General features: G+C 48.7%; 1 protein-coding gene across 1 annotated transcript in view; it reads left to right on the top strand.

Annotated features, from left to right (window-relative positions):
- Window positions 1-2338: 2338 nt before the first annotated feature.
- FER1L5 (fer-1 like family member 5) overlaps window positions 2339-19152 on the top strand; it is a 64577-nt gene continuing 47763 nt past the window's right edge. The window contains exons 1-9 of the mRNA XM_031655508.1: window positions 2339-2605; window positions 5408-5460; window positions 6418-6509; window positions 7131-7239; window positions 8986-9040; window positions 9543-9652; window positions 11190-11318; window positions 12969-13031; window positions 13779-13829. Of these exons, the coding sequence (XP_031511368.1) occupies window positions 2521-2605; window positions 5408-5460; window positions 6418-6509; window positions 7131-7239; window positions 8986-9040; window positions 9543-9652; window positions 11190-11318; window positions 12969-13031; window positions 13779-13829 (747 nt within the window). The 5' untranslated portion in view covers window positions 2339-2520. The remainder of the gene's footprint in view (window positions 2606-5407; window positions 5461-6417; window positions 6510-7130; window positions 7240-8985; window positions 9041-9542; window positions 9653-11189; window positions 11319-12968; window positions 13032-13778; window positions 13830-19152) is intronic.

Below are 19152 nucleotides of genomic sequence, written 5' to 3'. Positions count from 1 at the left end.
GTGGTGGCCCATGCCTGTAATCCCAGCTACTCGGGAGGCTGAGGTAGGAGAATCACTTAAACCCGGGAGGCAGAGATCGGTGCGCCGAGATCGCACCATTGCACTCCAGCCTGGGAGACACAGCAAGACGCTATCTCTAAAAAAAAGAAAAAGATATGTACAGACATGCAAACACTCGAAACATTCAGAAAGCTACTCAAAGCTGTGTTCCACAAAGATGAGAGGGTAAATTGAGAAAACGGAAGGCATAGGATCGGGGAAGCAGGGTCTAACACAAGAAGCAGACGAGGAATTCTGAAGGTGATGGCAAAGAGTATCCCAGGACAATAGCTGTGCTGCGTGACTGGGGACCACCAGTCTCGGCTGGGGGAGAAGAGAAGACCAGGAGGTAGAGCCCCAGGGAAAACAATAAAACTGGGAAAATGCCTCACAGATTTGAAAAAAATCAAGGAATGCTATTTAAATGTGCTGTTTAGAAATATGAAGCTTAGGCCGGGCGCGGTGGCTCAAGCCTGTAATCCCAGCACTTTGGGAGGCCGAGACGGGCGGATCACGAGGTCAGGAGATCGAGACCATCCTGGCTAACATGGTGAAACCCCGTCTCTATTAAGAAATACAAAAAACTAGCCGGGCGAGGTGGCGGGCGCCTGTGGTCCCAGCTACTCAGGAGGCTGAGGCCGGAGAATGGCGTGAACCCGGGAGGCGGAGCTTGCAGTGAGCTGAGATCCGGCCACTGCACTCCAGCCCGGGCGACAGAGCGAGACTCCGTCTCAATAAAAAAAAAAAAAAAAAAAAAAAAAGAAATATGAAGCTTAATGCCACAGAAATTATCACAAATAGAGCAGCCCCTGCCCCACCTCTCCCTACCCTTAACTTTGTCTCCTGGCGCTTGTTTGGCGCCAGGGTTCTGCTGTTTCTCTACTTATATTTCCATTCCCACTATAAACAAATTTGTGTCTTTTCTCTGCCCCTTTCCTCAGCACACCGTGTTTATCATTTTGTTTCATTCTTTGCCAATTTAAGAGGGATAAATGGTATCTTATCCCGTTTCTTGGCTTATTAATGAGTTTGATTTTTTGTTTGTTTTGTTTTGTTTTGTTGTTGTTGTTGTTGAGACGGGGTCTCTCTCTGTCGGCCAGGCTGGAGTGCAGTGGCGTGATCTCGGCTCACTGCAACCTCCGCCTCCAGGGTTCAAGCGATTCTCCTGCCTCAGCCTCCCGAGTAGCTGAGACCACAGGCATGTGCCACCACGCCCGGATAATTTTTTTGTATTTTTAGGAGAAACGGGGTTTCACCGTGTTAGCCAGGATGGTCTCCATCTCCTGACCTCGTGATCCACCCACCTCGGGCTCCTAAAGTGCTGGGATTACAGGCGTGAGCCACTGCTCCCAGCTTTTAGATATTCATTAGTTTTCCTTCTAACTATTGAATAAGATGTAATTTATACAACGTTCAACCCTAAAACCTAAAAAACCTTGCTGTGGAGAATAAGAGTAAATGCCCCAGCTCCACCTTAATGCTCAGAGGCTCTGACAGCCATAAAGACAGCCACTTCAAAACCGCACAGGCTTCTTCGACCTGACCTTCCGTAGGAGCTCATTAATTCAAAAGCTAATTTCCTTTCGTCAAAGAGGGTCTCATATCTAAACTTAGGTTTTTCTTAGTAAAAAGGAGGCTTCCACGTTAAGAAGAACTTCCCCTGAGACCTCCCAGAAATAGTCCTTGATTTTCCTATCCCTTTTCTCAGGTCGCTTCACTGTTTTCTTATTTTCTCATCTAAATTGTGTGACTTTGGCAATGATTCACTCCAGACAACTTGCTTGTACAAGGAGAAAACATCAACCTTACGTCTGACCTTGAAATCAAAAGGACAGCAAGGAGGGCAGGTGTGGGGTGGGAAACAAAAAAAAAAAAAGGCCAGACTTGGTGGCTCACGCCTGTAATCCCAGCAGTATGGGAGGCCGAGGCGGGCAGATCACCTGAGTTCGGGAATTCCAGACCAACCTGACCAACATAGAGAAACCCCATCTCTACTAAAATTACAAAATTAGCTGGGTGTGGTGGCGCATGCGTGTAATCCCAGCTAATCGGGAGGCTGAGGCAGGAGAATCGCTTGAACTCGGGAGGCAGAGGTTGTGGTGAGCTGAAATCGCACCATTGCATTCCAGCCTGGGCAACAAGAGCAAGACTCCATCTCAAAAAAAAAAAAAAAAAAAAAGCAGAATAGGAGAAAAGAGAAAAGAGGAGGTGAAAGCAGCCAGATGATTTTGTTTCTACAGGCCCAGTCACCTATACTGGGTGACACCCATACTGTTCCTCTTCCCCCCTCTCTTTCCCATTAATTCCTCACCAGAACCGAGAACCGCCCACCTTTGTGACATCCTCTCTGTTGCCAAGCAACAGACAGGAAGTGGGGCTCCACTCACCCCAGGATCCCTGGGAAGAGCCTCGGACTGAGGAGCTCCAAAAAGGAAGCTGTGGCACTGCAGAGGGAAGGAGGGAAGAGAGTAGGTCTCCGAGATGCTGCGGCTTGTTGTGCAGTCGGCCAAGATTGACCCACCGCTAGCTCCACTACCCAGGCCCTGCATGTCCATCGACTTCAGAGGTGAGAGCCTCCCTGGGTCCACATGGGAGAGAAGCCCCCAGAGGCAACATGCATTCAGTGAAAAAAGAGGTGTAGGGCACCGTACTACGTAAAAGATGCCCTGTATAACACAAAGTGAAGTAGACATTGCCCAGCTCTCTCAAAACTTATTGCTATCGTTTGATTATGACTTCTCTGCCTCCTACTTTTGCTAGGGAATGGGTATGGAAAAAAGAGAGGACGAGTGCTTCTGGACCTTCTTCCATGACCTAGAGCTGCGCCATAAACTAAGGTTTAAACGGAAAGTCCCTGCTTCCTCAGATTGATGTGGGGGTTTAAAAAGATAATATGTGTATAGCCCTTAGTATAACTTCTAGTAATAACTGCTTGATCATATTAGTTCCGTTTGCATGAGCTTTACAACTAACAAAGCATTTATTTTTTTTTTTTTTGAGACGGACTGTCACTCTGTCACCCAGGCTAGAGTGCAGTGGTGTGATCTTGGCTCACTGCAACCTCTGCCTCCCAGGTTCAAGCAATTCCCCTGCCTCAGCCTCCAAAGTAGCTGGGACTACAAGCGCATGCCACCACACCCGGCTAATTTTTGTCATTTTAGTGGAGACGGGGTTTCACCATATTGGTCAGGCTGGTCTCAAACTCCTGACCTCAGGGATCCACCCACCTGGGCCTCCCAAAGTGCTGAGATTACAGGTGTGAGCAATGGCACCCAGCTGACAAAGCCTTTTCATATGTACAATGATGTCTGCTGCTCACAGCAATTCCAGAGGTAGATGAAGCAAATTTTATCATCTCCATTTTTTTTTGTAGATGAAGCAAGTTTTACTATCTCCATTTTTTTTTTTTTTTTTTTTTAGTTAAGAGAACAGAACCTCAAGAAGGAAGGGAAAGAAAAGGATGAAAGAATTTGTGAGAGAAAATGAGAGAAATGTTAGGTATATTTAGATATCAAAGATCTGGCAGCTAAAAGGAAAGAAAAGAATAAAGGGTGAAAGGGTGGGGCATGGTGGCTCACGGTTGTAATCCCAGCACTTTGGGAGGCTGAGGTGGGCAGATCACTGGAGGTCAGGAGTTCGAGACAAGCCTGGTCAACACAGTGAAACCCTGTCTCTATTAAAATATAAAAACTAGCTGGGCGTGGTGGCAGGTGCCTGTAATCCCAGCTACTTGAGAGACTGAGGTGGAAGAATCGCTTGAACCTGGGAGGCGGAGGTTGCAGTGAGCCAAGATCACACCACTGCACTCCAGCCTGGCCAACAGATCAAGAAGTGCCATCTCGAAAGAAAGAAAGAAAAACGAAAAAAGGGTGAAAGTATGTAGGTGGAGATACAGGACGGTGGATACAGGCAAATAGGTTTTACAGGGACGGTTGGTAGGGAGAAAACCCAGACCCAGAGAAAAGAGGACACAGTAGTTCCTACAGGAGATGTGAGTGAAGAATGGAATTTCTTTATTTTATGTTATGCTGTTGTTCTGTGAAACTAGGCTTGTTGAACACAGCAGTATTCAGAGATTGAACATTTGGGACTCCAGGCTCACAGGGTCATACATGCTGATGTCCTCAGTCTGCAGGTTTCAAGAGGGGCGGTGCGAGTTCAGGATGAATTTGCCCTTCTTGACTAATTCTCCAGTTAGCCAGGCGAGGGGTTGCCAGTTCTTCTCTGATTCTGAGACATCTTCCCCACCAACTCATGGGCACCATCTTTCTCATTCCAGAAATATCTCTCACAAAGATGCCTAAAACTCAGAACCCTGGGTTCACCCACAGATTCTTCTGATTGTATGTTTATGTTTGACACTTTGTACTCCTTTTGTCCTTCTCAGCCTCTTCCTTCATATGCCGTCCACTAACCTGCTCCCCTTCCCACTGCTTGGAGGGCCTTTTACCCATTATGGATGTTTCAGGATGTCTTCGTTAGGGTACACTGGGCTTTGCTCCGGCAATAAATAAAACCTTAATTTTCAGTGGGTTAGCAATGAAAGTTTACCTCTTGCTTACACCAAGTCCTGCAGGGATGGTGCTGGTCAGACAGCTCTCCTGGGTAGCTCCTACAAATGGTAGTTTAGGGACTAGCCACGTGCTCCTTGTGGCTGCAAAGTTAGCAGGTCACGAGGGTGGCTATAGGGAGAGGAGAGAGGAGAATGAAGAATCTCATGGAAACTGAGAACCAGACCTGGCAGTGGCAAATATCATATCCATACCCCATTGGCCAGAGTGAGTCACACGGCCCCGCTTAGCTGCAAGACACTGAAAACTCCGGAAGAAAATGAAATGGGCCGGGCGCGGCGGCTTTCACCTGTAATCCCAACAATTTGGGAGGCTGAGGCAGGCAGATCGCTTGAGTCCGGGAGTTTGAGACCAGCCTGGGTGACATGGTAAAACCCTATCTCTACAAAAAATACAAAAATTAGCTGGGTATGGTGGCGTGTAGTCCAGGCTACTTGGGAGGTGGGAGGATGGCTTGAGCCTGGGAGACAGAGGTTGCATTGAGCCCAGATCATGCCACTGTACTCCAGCCTGGGTGACAGAGTAAGACCTCATGTCACACACACACACACAAAAGTAAAGAAAAAAGAAAAAGAGAAACAAAGAAAGAAAATGAAATGAACATATAGCATTATCTGTCACAGTGATAAAATCAAGAAATGTTGAACCCCCACAAGAAAGAAAGAAGTGATGCCATTTCACACCCACCAGTGTTGACTTGAAGTTTTCTTAGAGTGTCCTAGTTCTCTTGACTCCACTCCGACCCAGACATTGAAATATTTCCTACCATCAATGCCAGCCCCTTGGTTTCTTTGCAGATGTCAAGAAAAGAACTCGTGTGGTGGAAGGGAATGATCCCGTGTGGAATGAGGTAGACACCAGGGCAAGCCCAGAAGAGTAAATAACAATCCCAACAGCAAGGAGGCAAGGGTGGGGTCCAGGCAGGTGCTCGGAGGTCTAGGGAGAGGACCTGCAGCCTCACAAGTGTTCCTCAAGGCTGGGCATCTTGGCCTGGGAGTAGTAGCCTCTGACCCGACAAGGCTGTGAAGGCCACACCTGCCCACGACTGTTCGTGGACTTCTCCCCCACTCTGAGGATGGACCATGTTATGGCCTATCAACTCGTCCAGCTGGGCCATCTTGACGTTCCTAGAAGCCTGAAGCCGAGTGAAGGCTCCCTTTGCATGACTCCCTCTCATCTGCCATCACTCCATGTTGCCCCTCGCCCCATTCCTAGTCCCCAAACCCTTAACTCTCAGCATGCCCGCGATACTGCAGTTCAAGTCACAGAAGCCCAGTGGGATGTGCACAGCTTGGCAGTGCTGCAGCAAGCACCATCTCCTGAGGAAGTTAGACGTGAGGGATGCACAGCTTGGTGAAAGGTAGCAAGCGCCATCTCCTGAGGAAGTTAGACGTGAGGGATGTGCACAGCTTGGTGAAAGGTAGCAAGCGCCATCTCCTGAGGAAGTTAGACATGAGGGATGCACAGCTTAAAAGGTAAGGCCATCTCCTGAGGAAGTTAGACATGAGGGATATGCACAGCTTGGTGAAAGGTAGCAAGCGCCATCTCCTGAGGAAGTTAGACATGAGGATGCACAGCCTAAGAGTGTAGCAAGCGCCATCTCCTGAGGGAAGTGAGAGCATGAGGCATGCACAGCTTGGCAGCAGGCAAGCGCCATCTCCTGAGGAAGTTAGACATGAGGGAGGTTCCTCAGTCTCAGAGAAACGCAGTGCTAGCCCGTTCCCCACATCTTTCCTCATTTCCTAGAAACATGGGATGGGAAGGGAAGGGCAGAGGAAGGATGCTGACCTCTCTATGCCCCCCACAGACCCTAATCTGGCACCTCTGGAACCGCCCCCTGGAAAATGACTCCTTCCTGCAAGTCACCCTTCAGGACACGGGCTCACAAAAGGAAGAAAGGTGAGGCAGAGAGAGGCAGGAGGAGCCTAACTACTGACCAATGCAGCAGCAGGTTATGTGACCCTTGTCTCTAATCCACAACTCATTCACATGAAGGACCGGAACCCACTCCAGCCAGCTAAAGAGAAAAAAGAGGGATGGGTACTGAAAGGGTAGCCAGGGCAAGATTGCAAATCAGCTGGGACAGGAACTTGGGAACCCAGCAGCAGCTCTGTCCATCTGAAGCCACGTATCTCAAATTTCTGCTTCTCTCTGCCCAACCCTGGCTTCTTATCACAGCCTCATCTAGAGCCCAGCTGAGACTCACATGCCCTGAGACTGAGGCTATGACATCCCAGGTCAAAATTCCTAGGACAGAGAATCCTGTTGTTCCAGCTCTAGCCAGGTGTCCATCCCTGGTCCAATCAACTGTTACTTGCCTAGGAGCCCCAAGACAGTTCCCAGAGCCAGGAGCCCTGTGCCCTGTCGTGGATCCCCAGCCCCACTGCATTCTTCTCCAGCCTCTCTCTGAGGACAGCACAGCCCTGGGAGGAAACCGTCTCTAGCTAAAGCCCTGCCCGGGAGAGAGGAAGACGCCTTTCCCCTGGCTCGGGATCTCACACCTGCTCCTTGTCTCCCCAGCTTCATTGGCCTGGCCACAGTCCTGCTCAAGCCATTGTGGAAACAGCCAAGCAAGGTCCTTTTTGTGAAGGATCTGACCCTGCTCAACCATTCCATGAAGCCCACAGATGTGAGTCAGGCCCAGGAAGGCCCAGGCAGGGTGACTGGAGGAATGGGGGCAACTGGGGAAGCGGCCCACACCACAAGAGTGCTTCCTGCCTGGGGGGCCCCATCATACCGCCTTCCTCTCCTGACCACCCCCCTTGCCGTCATCTGCCCCCACCACAACCCACCTATTTAGATGAATTGACCACCTTCCATGGGGAGTCAGCCACTGTGCTAGGCCCTGTGATACAAAATTGCCTGAAGCCCATGGTCTGTTGGAGTATGCTGCATTCACAGTGACAGGCGCTCCAGCGCCCATGAGACAAGCTTCAGTAAAGCAAGGCCACTGGCTGAGGTCAGGAAGGAGTGAACGATTTGTCTCAGGAGGTCATGAACAGCTTTACAGAGGGGTGATGTTTAAGACATACAGAAATGTAGGAAGACCACCCAAATGAGAACAAGCAAAGGCTGTTTATTCAGAGCTTGTGCTAGCAAGGGACTCGTTCATCATCATTTATGTTTTGGTAGAGACTCAGAGGCAGCCAGGGGAGCGGGAGAGCTTCACAGTGGACAGAAGGGAAGGCTGCAGATGTGCCCTGATTGGAGGCTACGGGGGAGCCCAAGGCAGGCTAGCTAGAAACAGGGCCTCCCATGTGATTGGTTAGAGGGGCATGTTTGGCTCTCTCTGGTTGGTCCTAAGTTGGAAGTGGGGACAAAAATTAAGGCAGCTGCCAGTTATTAATCAAGGCCTGGCCATTTGGAGCTGATCATTATTGCTTGGCTTCCTGGATTATTGCTAGAGACAGTAGTCTGACCTCCTACAAGTCTGACTTGGAGCAGGCTGGCTTCCTGGGCTGGTTACTGTAGATAACAGGTTGGTTTCCTGGGCTGGTTGCTGCAGATGTGGATCTGAGTCTTATTTTATGTGTGGTTTGACCATTGTCCATTTGTATGCAGACAGTCTGTGACTTACAATGGATGGACACACGATATTGTTGACTTACAATGAGTTTATCAGGATGTGATCCCATCATAAGCCAAGGCGCATTCAGTCTGTCAGTTGAGTTGTAAGCAGAGGCATGAGTTTCCCCAATGGACAGGAGTGGAAGATCAGCCCAGGCAGGGGCATAAAGTGGGTGGAGCAGGAGGCAGGATGAGGGAAGGTGTGCTGCACTGTTGGCACCGGGTGGGGGGGGCACGTGGAGGTGGGAGAACTGAGGTTGTGTGGGCGACCAAGAGCTAGAGGTGAAGGGCCTTGTGGTCCACGCTGGTGAATTGCGATTTAACTTTGATCATTTAGACACTTGGGGTGTTCAGGGGCCATCCTGGTGACAGTCTGGAGGCTGGGTGGGTCATGGGAACACATGAAGAAAGGAGCTCAATTAAAAGGCAGGAGTGTGCAAGGGCCCCACATGAGCTCATGAGATGTTGGGCTTAGGGAAGAACTGCTAGCATCTGTGTTCTGGGCTTAAGTCACCTCTCCCTCTCCTCCCCACTCTCCTGCATCCTTTTCTGCCACCATCACCACCATGTGGCTGCTTTAATCTACAAACATCCTCTCCACTGTAACCCATTGCTCTCTCCTCACCCATTTATAACCTCCCTCCACCCAGACTGTGCAGATGCCTGTGGTGTGGCCCCATCCCATGGCTAGCATCACGGCCCCCACCAGGAGGACCAGGCGTGAACCCAGCCAGACTGTGCAGGGCTTGGGTGCTGTGTCCTAGGATGGCGGGGTCTGGCTTACAGCTCCCCGGCCTTTGTCTTGCAGTGTACTGTCACCCTACAGGTGGCCCACATGAGCCACCGGGATATTGAGAAGACAGGTATGTCCTTCCCTGGAGCTTACCCTTAAGGGCTTACCCTGCCTTTCTCCATGCACAGCTGGATGGCTTCTTGGGGACCTTCAAAACCCAGCCCTTGAGGCCTACAGAAGGAATGTGACTGGGCTAGGGTCCCTGGAAGCTACAGGGTCTAGATGCCAGATCTCCAGACATCTGGCTGAGGCCATCCCAATATGCCTATTTGTCACCTCTAGACATAAGACCCATAAGATACAAGACATAAGTCTCCAAGGGGCTGCAGAGAGATGAGGATGGTCATCTCCAACAGCCCCAGTGTGTGGAGCGAGGTCCAGGAATCCACAATTCCTGAGGGTGGAGAGGCCCATGGTAATGTTCTGCAGAGGACATGCGTCCCTGTTGGGGCCTCTTGGCCATGCTTTTAGTCAGGAGACGGTCACTGGGGACAGAATGGTGGAATGGGGAAAATGCCTCAAACCTCCTGGGCCCCAGGCCTTTCAGCCCACTCTGGACTATGTCTCTCTAGGAGCTGACGACCTCCTGGGCATAACGGCAAGAGAGGCGGCCAGGCAGAAACTGCTGGTCCCTGGCTCCACCGCGCACAGGGCTCTGTCCTCAAAGCCTCAGCACTTTCAGGTGAGGACCCTCCAGGTTGCAAGTTCATGTGACCCACCTGACACCCTTACTTGCTGTGTTCCCAGGCCGTCCTCACCCCTCCCCAAGGTCATGGTAGAAAGGCAGAGCTTCAGACCCAGCTTCAGGCCCTCAGATCCTTGCCACATCCCCTGCTCCTCCCGTGGCCATTCTGGAAACTTCTGCCTGTAGCTGAAGCCACAGGGCTCCAGTGAGGCAGTAGGAGGGCTGGCTGTGCATTGGCAGGCCCTGGTACCTGCTGGGGAAGCAGCGCAGATGACAGGGATCCTGCCCTCTCAGAGTCCTTGGTTGTTGATAAAATGCAGTAGGGCACAGGGAAAGTTAAATTAACGGTACAGGAGAGGCTGGGGAGTGAGGGGACCTGTGGGAAGGCCCACATTTCCGTGTGGATTCAGGAACCCTCATCCCATCGCTTATCAACTTCCCTCTACCTTCTAGCCTGTGGCCTAACATTCCTGCCATAGTTTTACCTGCTTCCCAGCCTGCTCCTTGCACAGAAGGCTGGGAGGCTCCTGGACTGCTCGTCTTCCTGCACCCAGCCAAGTCCTAGCTCTTAACGTCACCCAGCTGCTCCCATTTCCCCCCAACCACTTCCATTCCCTGGCCTGAGCCACCACCATCTCTTCCCTGGACCACATCACAAGCCTTCTCCTGAACCCCCAGTCTCCAGCTCTCTCCTGTCCGTTCTTCAACCAAAATGGCCTTTCAAAGATGTCACTCTTATCATGCCAAGCACTTTCTTCAAAAGCCCCAGTGTCCTCCTCACAAGATCCAATTCCTTTTACAGTGGCTTCCCGGGCCTTGATAACCCAAGCCTGTCTCTCCAAGCCTTTCCAAGTCCATTGCCTCTTAGCCTTCTCCCAGTGGGTTTTCTCTCTCCACTGTGGTATGGAGAGAATATTTTTTCTTTCTTTTTCTTTTTTTTTTCTTTTTTTCTTCTCTTTTCTTTCTTTCTTTCTTTCTTCCTTCCTTCCTTCTTTTTTTTTTCTTCCTTCTTTCCTTTCTCTTTCTTTTTCTTTCCTTTCTTCCTTTCTTTTCCTTCCTTCCTTCCTTCCTTCTTTCCTTCCTTCCTTCCTTTCCCTCTATCTCTTCTCTTCCTTCCTTCCTTCCTTTCTTTCTTTTCTTTCTTTCTTCTTTTTATTTGAGACGGAGTCTTGCTCAGTTGCCCAAGCTGGAGTGCAGTGGCACAATCACAGCTCACTGCAGTCTAGACCTCTGGGCTCAGGTATCCTCCCACCTCAGCCTCCCAAGTAGCTGGGATTACAGACAGGCATGCACCACCACGCCCAGCTAATTTTTTGTAGAGATGGGGTTTTGCCATGTTGCCTAGTCAATCTGGTCTCAAACTCCTGGGCTCAAGCGATTCTCCCATCTTGGCCTCCCAAAGTGCTGGGATTACAGGCGTGAGCCACTCACTGCACCTGGCCTAGAATGTTTTCTTATCAGAACAATTGTGTCCCAGCTGGAGAAGGCGGGGCCAAGGTCCTCAACATCAGCTCCCCGTGTGTTCTCCCCTTAGGTTCGAGTGAAGGTGTTTGAAGCCCGACAGCTCATGGGCAACAACATCAAACCAGTGGTGAAGGTGTCCATCGCAGGCCAGCAGCACCAGACACGCATCAAGATGGGGAACAACCCTTTCTTTAACGAGGTGGGCTGAATGGGGCACCTCAGGCAAGAAGCCAGCCAAGGGCTGGGCATCCCGGGCGGGCAGCCTGCAAGCTTGCTCCTTGACTAAGGTGTCATCATGTGTTTGTTCCACAAGCATTTACTGAGTGTCTCCTGAGGGCCAAGCACTGAAAATACAGAACAGGATAACTCAGAGCCCTGCATCTGAGCAGCTGGTGGGCTGGTGGGGGCACAGCTCATGAATCCATAAACAATTACAGTGGAGCAGATCGTGGTTTGCAGAGGTCTGGGAGCATTGTTATTGGAGGTCTGAAGCAGAGACCCCGACCATGTATGTCCCATTGCTGCTGGAGCCCCAAATGGTAGCACTGTGCCTGATATACAGTAGGTGCTCCATAAATGCCTGTTGAATTAATTAGTAAATAAACAAATAAAAGATAAAAGCACAGTGGAAGCTGGGAGGAGTAAGTGAGTAATGAGGCTGGGGGTGACGGAGAGGACTCAGAAGGGCTCCAGCAACCCTGCAGGAAGATTTTACCAGGGAAAGACAGATGGGATGGGAAAAGATAATTCAGGAAAAAGAGATGGTGTTTTCAAAGGCCTAGAACCAAGCAAGCCGCAGACTTGACAGCAGAACTATAGCTATGGGTGTGGCCGGAGGAGACTGGCTGGAGGGGAGCCTACAGTGTGGGCTGGGGTCCCATCCTGGACGCTACTCAGGAGCCATGGAGGACTTCGGCAACGGAGTGACAGGCCTAGGTTTGCATTTGGGAAAGGAGTTTCTAGCTGCCACGGGGAGCAGGGACAGAGTGGACTGGCAGGGCAATCTAGAAGGAGGTGTGGGCTCAAATCTCCATCCTAGGCAGCTAGCTGGGTCCTGAGTTCTCCAGGGATCTCCTACCATTCCCCATTCTGGGCAGAAAACCCTCCAGGAGACTGGGCGTGGTGGCTCATGCCTGTAATTCCAGAACTTTGGGAGGCCGTGGTGAGTGGATCACCTGAGGTCCGGAGTTCGAGACCAGCCTGACCAATATGGTGAAACCCTGTCTCTTTTGTAAAAAGACAAAAAATAGCCACACGCAGTGGCGGGTGCCTGTAATCCCATCTACTCAGGAGGCTGAGGCAGGAGAATCGTTTGAACCCAGGAAGTGGAGCTTGCAGTGAGTTCAGATTGCACCACCATACTCCCACCTGGGCGACAGAGCAAGACTCCCCCTAAAACAAACAAACAAACAAACAAAAAACCTGGGAAATCCCTCTAGCAGCCCGGGAGACCTCTGCTTCTGGGGGAGCATGAGAGAAGTGGCACAAGTTGAGTATCCCTTACCCAAAATGCATGGTATCAGAAGTGTTTTGGATTTCAGATTTTTTTGGGAATCTGGAATATTTGCATTGTACCGGTTCAGCATTCGTAACATAAAAATCCAAAACCTAGAACGCTCCAGTCAGCATTTCCTTTCAGGGTCATGTTGGCACTCAGAAAGCTTCAGATTTTGGAGCATTTTTGATTTCAGATTTTTGGATTAAGAATACTCAACCTGTTCTCGTAAACCCATTGAAATGGGTAAAGTTGTGGGAAGAAGCACATTATTCTGAGCTTTCGGGTTTACCGGGTGCTTGGGTGAAGTGGTGGAAGAAATCGTCCACTCTACCCCAATTCTCTCTGCCTCAGATCTTCTTCCAGAATTTTCACAAGGTTCCTGCAAAGTTCTTTGATGAGACCATCTTAATTCAGGTGAGGAGCCAAACTGGTCCCCAGCAAGGTGTGTTTCTTGTCCCACTTCAATACCGGGAAGCGCTGCAGCTCCAGCCCCCGCCCTTAGAGCCAGGGGCACTTCAGATTGTCTTCCTCACCACCCCCCAACTTTCTTCACCCCCTGGCACCCAGATTATTCATTCATTTACTCATTCACTCAACAAACGTTGTGGACTGCCAACTGCCCGGCCCTGAACTGGGCGCCAAGGTGAACAGGGCAGCCCCTTCCCATGTGCCAGGATTCTCAAGCCACCAAAGGCCCTTTTGAGTAGAATACTCCATTCCCTAACCAAAGGGAGCCCAGTAACAACGGTGAACATGTGGTTATCAGGTGTCTGCCATGTGCCCAGCACAGGGCTAAAGAGAACAAAGAGGCCTCTTCCTTTGAAGAATTTACATGTTCTTGGGAACAAAGGCACAGAAGAAACAACCAGGAGAGCATGTGATGGATAACGCTGAGTGCAACACCTTGCTTTATGTTGACTTGGGGCCAGGAAATTGACCTCTCTGATCAATTTCCTCATCAGTAAAATGGAATTAAAAATGTGAACCTCACAGGGTTCCTCTGGGAGTGAAGTGAGAGCACCCATGTGCAAGTGTCAGCCCCATTAAGAAGCATTCAACACGTCAGGAGGATCCCGGATGTGCCTTTGCTATTCCTCTTACAGGGGCTGAGGGAAATTGGGATCGTGAATAATTAAAATATTTCTGGGAACTCCCTTGCAGGTGGTGAACTCCTCAGTAATGAGATACAAAGCAGAGATCGGGAGATTTCAAGTGAGTACTGTACATGGGAGGAGGTTCGGTGAAACGGTTATAGCAGAGACCCACGCTGGGCTCCATGCCCAAGTCTAGGGAAAAGGACTGGGATTTTCATCGGCCGGGCGTGGTGGCTCACGCCTGTAATCCCAGCACTTTAGGATGCCGAGGCAGGCAGATCACGAGGTCAGGAGATCGAGACCATCCTGGATAACTCAGTGAAACCCCGTCTCTACTAAAAATACAAAAAATTAGCCAGGCATGGTGGCGGGCGCCTGTAGTCCTAGCTACTTGGGAGGCTGAGGCAGGAGAATGGCGTGAACCTGGGAGGCGGAGCTTGCAGTGAGCCGAGATCACAGCCACTGCACTCCAGCCTGGGCAACAGAGTGAGACTCCGTCTCAAAAAAAAAAAAACGAAAAGAAAAAAGAAAGATCCACACTTGTATCCACCTACCAACTGGGTGACTTAACAGAAGTTATTCTGAGCCTCTACTTCCTCATCTGTAAAAGGGGGATAATAATATACTCAATCTTGAGGGTGATTGTGAGGATTAAAGTATATATAACATTTATAAAGCTCGGGGCGTCATGTTGATTTCCACACAGCCATGATACTATGGACACAGTTCAAATCTCTGCCTCCAGGAAGCAGAAGCAGAGGATCCAAAAGGTCAGCTTATATGTTAGGGAAACTCAGAGAAAGATTGCTGCCTTTGAGGACAGAGTGAAAAGATGTGATTTGGAAAGACAGGCTGAGAGATTAGGAGAGTTTGCAGTCATGATGGACTAAACTAACATTCTCCAAATCCAAAAAGATCAGGAAAAGCGCCAGGCGCGGTGGCTCAAGCCTGTAATCCCAGCACTTTGGGAGGCCGAGACGGGCAGATCATGAGGTCAGGAGATCGAGACCATTCTGGCTAACCCGGTGAAACCCCGTCTCTACTAAAAAATACAAAAAAAAACTAGCCGGGCGTGGTGGCGGGCGTGCACCTGTAGTCCCAGCTACTCGTTGGGCTGAGGCAGGAGAATGGCGTAAACCTGGGAGGCGGAGCTTGCAGTGAGCTGAGATCCGGCCACTGCACTCCAGCCTGGGCGGCAGAGCGAGACTCTGTCTCAAAAAAAAAAAAAAAAAAAAATCAGGAAAAGGTAGGTTGCTACGTTAAATACAGGATGCCCAGTTACATTTAATCTCAGATAAACAAAAAAATACATTTTAAATATAAGTATATCCCAAATATTACATGGCTTCTCACCAAATATTGCAGGGACATATGTGTATTAACCAAGTCGTCATTGTTTATGTGAAATTTTAATTTAAGTGGGTCTCTTCTATTTTTATTTACTAAATCTACAATGTTAGTAAAGGGGGACCACCCTTGGAAAAAACATAGAGAGGGATTCTAGAAATGTTAGATGGTAGGAGATGAAAAATATTGTGCTCTTGACAAAGGCCACCGCATGATTTCTAGACAGTGACCAGTGACATAAACTGCCTAAGTTATAGAGGTCAGAGAAAACCTGAGTTTAACCGAGCTTCTTTTTTTTTTTCCCTTTGAGATGTGATCTTGCTTTGTCACCCAGGCTGGAGTGCAGTGATGCGATCACGGCTCACTGCAGCCTCGAACTCCCAGGCTCCAGCAGTCCTCCCACCTCAGCCTCCCAAGTAGCTAGGGCTACAGGTGTGCACCACCATACCTGGCTAATTTTTAAATTTTTTTTGTAGCGAGTGGGTCTCATTATGTTACCCAGCCTAGTCTAGAACTCCTAGACTCAAGCCGTCCTCCCACCTCAGCCTCCCAACGTGCTGGGATTACGGGCATGTGCCCGCCGCACCCAGCCGAGCTTATTTTTTATTTCTTTTTATTTTGGTATCATGAACTCCCATATCCTCATGACTCATCTTCATCAATTCACAGTCAATTGTGTTTTACCTACACCTAGCCCCCTTCCCCTTCACCACTGAATTATTTTGAATCAAATCTCAAGCATCATATCATTTTATCTTTCTACATTTCAGTATGTATTGCGAAAACATAAGGATTTTATTAAGCATAACCACATACAATTATCACATCTAAAAACCTTCATAATTCCTAGGTAGCATTAAATACCTAGTCAGTGTTCAAATTCCCCTTATTGTTTTACATATTCCTTTTACACTTTGTTCAAATCAAGATTCCAGGCTGGGCACAGTGGCTTACACCTGTAATCCCAGAACTTTGGGAGGCCAATGCAGGCGGATCACCTGAGGTCAGGAGTTCAAGACCAGCCTGGCCAACATGGCCATCTCTACTAAAAATACAGAAATTAGCTGGGCATGGTGGCACATGCTTGTAATCCCAGCTACTCATGAGGCCGAGGCAGGTGAATCATTTGAAACCAGGAGGTACAGGTTGCAGTGAGCCAAGATTTTGCCACTGCACTCCACTCTGAGCGACAGAGAGAGACTCTGTCTCATAAAAACAAAAACAAAAAACAAATCAGGATTCCAAACCAGATCCATTCATTGCAAGTGGTTAATATGCATTTTAGTTTCCTTTTACTCTGTTGGTCCTCTCTGTTCCCCCCACTTCCTCTTCTTTTTTTTAATTTGCAACTTATTTGTTAAAGAAACTGCGTAGTTGGACCTGTAGCATTTTCTCTGGTCTGGGTTTTGCTGATTTCATCTTCAGGGGATCATTTTGCATTCCCCCCACCCCGCTTCCCTATCTAGAGTTTAGATCAGTCTCAACCAATTAGTTGGCAAAGGGACTTTAACAGAAGGCACAGAATGTCTGCTGGTCTCTCATTTTATGTTGTTAACAACTAATGATGATCACCGTCTGTATCTGTTGCTTCACTAGAAGTGACTGAGTTTTTATTCTGTTTTTTTATTTTTTAATTTATATATATATATATATATATATATAGAGAGAGAGAGAGAGAGAGAGAGAGAGACAGAGTCTTGCTCTGTCACCCAGGCTTGAGTGCTGTGGTGCGATCTCGGCTCACTGCATCCTCTGCCTCCCGGGTTCAAGCGATTCTCCCGCCAAAGCCCCCCAGGATAGCTGGAACCACAGGCATGTGCCACCACGCCCGGCAAATTTTTGTATTTTTAGTAGAGATGGGGTTTCACCATGTTGACCAGTCTGGTCTCAAACTCCTGGCTTCAAGTGATCCGCCCGCCTCTGCCTCCCAAAGCGCTGGGATTACAGGCATGAGCCACCGTGCCTTGCCCTGTTTTTTTTATATTATGGATTTATTGAAGTGTCATTGACATACAATGAATTGTACATATTTAAAATGTGCAATTTGATATATTAAAAATATGTGCACACCCAGGAAGAAAACATCATCACAATTAAGATAATGAATATACCCATCACATCTGTCACCTCCAAAAGTTGCCTAATGCGCCTTGGGAATCACTCCGTCTCATTCCCCATCCCATCCCCTTGCATTCCCAGACAATCACTGATCTGCTTTCTGTTATTATGCGACCGTTTCTTTCCTAGAGTTCACATTAATAGATAAGTATTTCCTTTAGTTCTTATCAATAGAATCATACATTCTCTACCCTTTTGTGCCTGTTTTCTTTCCCTCAGCATTGCTATTCTGAGATTCATCCATGTTGTTGCATTTGTCAGTAGTGCATTCCTTTTTACTGCTGAGTAATAGTCCAGCGTATGGATGTACCGCAGTTTAATTATCCATTCCCTTGTGAATGGACATTTAGATTGTTTCCAGTCTGAGGCTGCTATAATGAGGCTGTGTAAACATTTGTGTACAAATCTGAGTGTAGACATAAGCTTTAATTTCTCTTGGGAAAATATGTAGAAGCAGAATGACTAAATCATACGGTAGGTATATGTGGTACATGTTTAACTTTTTTTTTTTTTTGGAGTTGGAGTCTTGCCCCGTCACCCAGGCTGGAGTAATGGCTTGATCTCAGCTCACTGCAACCTCCCTCTCCTGGGTTCAAATGATTTTCCTGCCTCAGCCTTCTAAGTAGCTGGGATTACAGGCACCTGCCACTACGTGTGGCTAATTTTTGTATTTTTAGTAGAGACTGTTGACCAGGCTGGTCTCGAACTCCTGACCTTGTGATCCACCTGCCTTGGCCTCCCAAAGTGCTGGGATTACAGGCGTGAGCCACCGCACCCAGTCAACTTTTTTTTTTTTTTTGAGACAGAGTCTCACTCTGTCACCAAGGTTGGAGTGCAGCGGTGCAATCTCAGCTCACTGCAGCCTCCACCTCCCAGGTTCAAGCGATTCTCCTGCCTCAACCTCCCGAGTAGCTGGGATTACAGGTGCATGCCGCCATGCCTGGCTAATTTTTGTATTAGTCTGCCTCGGCCTCCCAAAGTGCTGAGATTACAGGTATGAGCCACTGCACCCAGAGGTGTATGTTTAACTTTTTAAGGAAATTTTCTAAAAGTTTTTTTCCAAAATTCCAAATAGGTTGTGCCACTGTACATGCCCACCAGCAGTGTATTAGAGTTCCAGTTGCCCCACATTCTCCACAATACTTGATCTAGTCCATCTTTTCTATTTTAGCCATTCTAACGGTGTGTAGTAGTATTTCGTTGTGATTTTAATTTAAACCTTCCTGATGACTAATGATGTTGAACATCTTTTCATGTGCTCGTCATCTGTATATCTTCTTTGGTGAAGTGTCTGTTCAAACCTTTAGCTTGTTTTCCTTGGATTGTTTGTTTTCTAACTATTGATATATGATTTGCTAATATTTTCTTCCAGAGTATGACAGCCCGTTCATTTTCTTTCTTTTTTTTTTTTTTTCGAGACAGAGTCTTGCTCTGTCACCCAGGCTGGAGTGCAGTGGCACAATCTCGGCTCACTGCAAGCTCTGCCTCCCAGGTTCACGCTGTTCTCCTGTTCTCCTGCCTCAGCCTCCCCAGTAGCTGGGACTACAGGCGCCCGCCACCTCGCCCGGCTAATTTTTTTGTAGTTTTAGTAGAGACGGGGTTTCACCATATTAGCTGGGATGGTCTCGATCTCCTGACTTCGTGATCCACCCGCCTCGGCCTCCCAAAGTGCTGGGATTCCAGGAGTGAGCCACCGCACCCGGCCAACAGCCTGTTCATTTTCTTTTTTTTTTTCTTTTTTGAGACTGAGTCTCGCTCTGTCCCCCAGGCTGGAGTGCAGTGGCGCGATCTCAGCTCACTGCAAGCTCTGCCTCCCGGGTTCACGCCATTCTCCTGCCTCAGCCTCCCGAGTAGCTGGGACTACAGGCGCCCGCCACATCGCCCGGCTAGTGTTTTTTTTTTTTTTTTTGTATTTTTTAGTAGAGATGGGGTTTCACCGTGTTAGCCAGGATGACTCGATCTCCTGACCTCGTGAT

The sequence above is a fragment of the Papio anubis genome, chromosome 14, assembly GCF_008728515.1.
Source record: "Papio anubis isolate 15944 chromosome 14, Panubis1.0, whole genome shotgun sequence".
Taxonomy (NCBI): Eukaryota; Metazoa; Chordata; class Mammalia; order Primates; family Cercopithecidae; genus Papio; species Papio anubis.
This window is presented reverse-complemented; position numbering and strand designations above follow the sequence as displayed.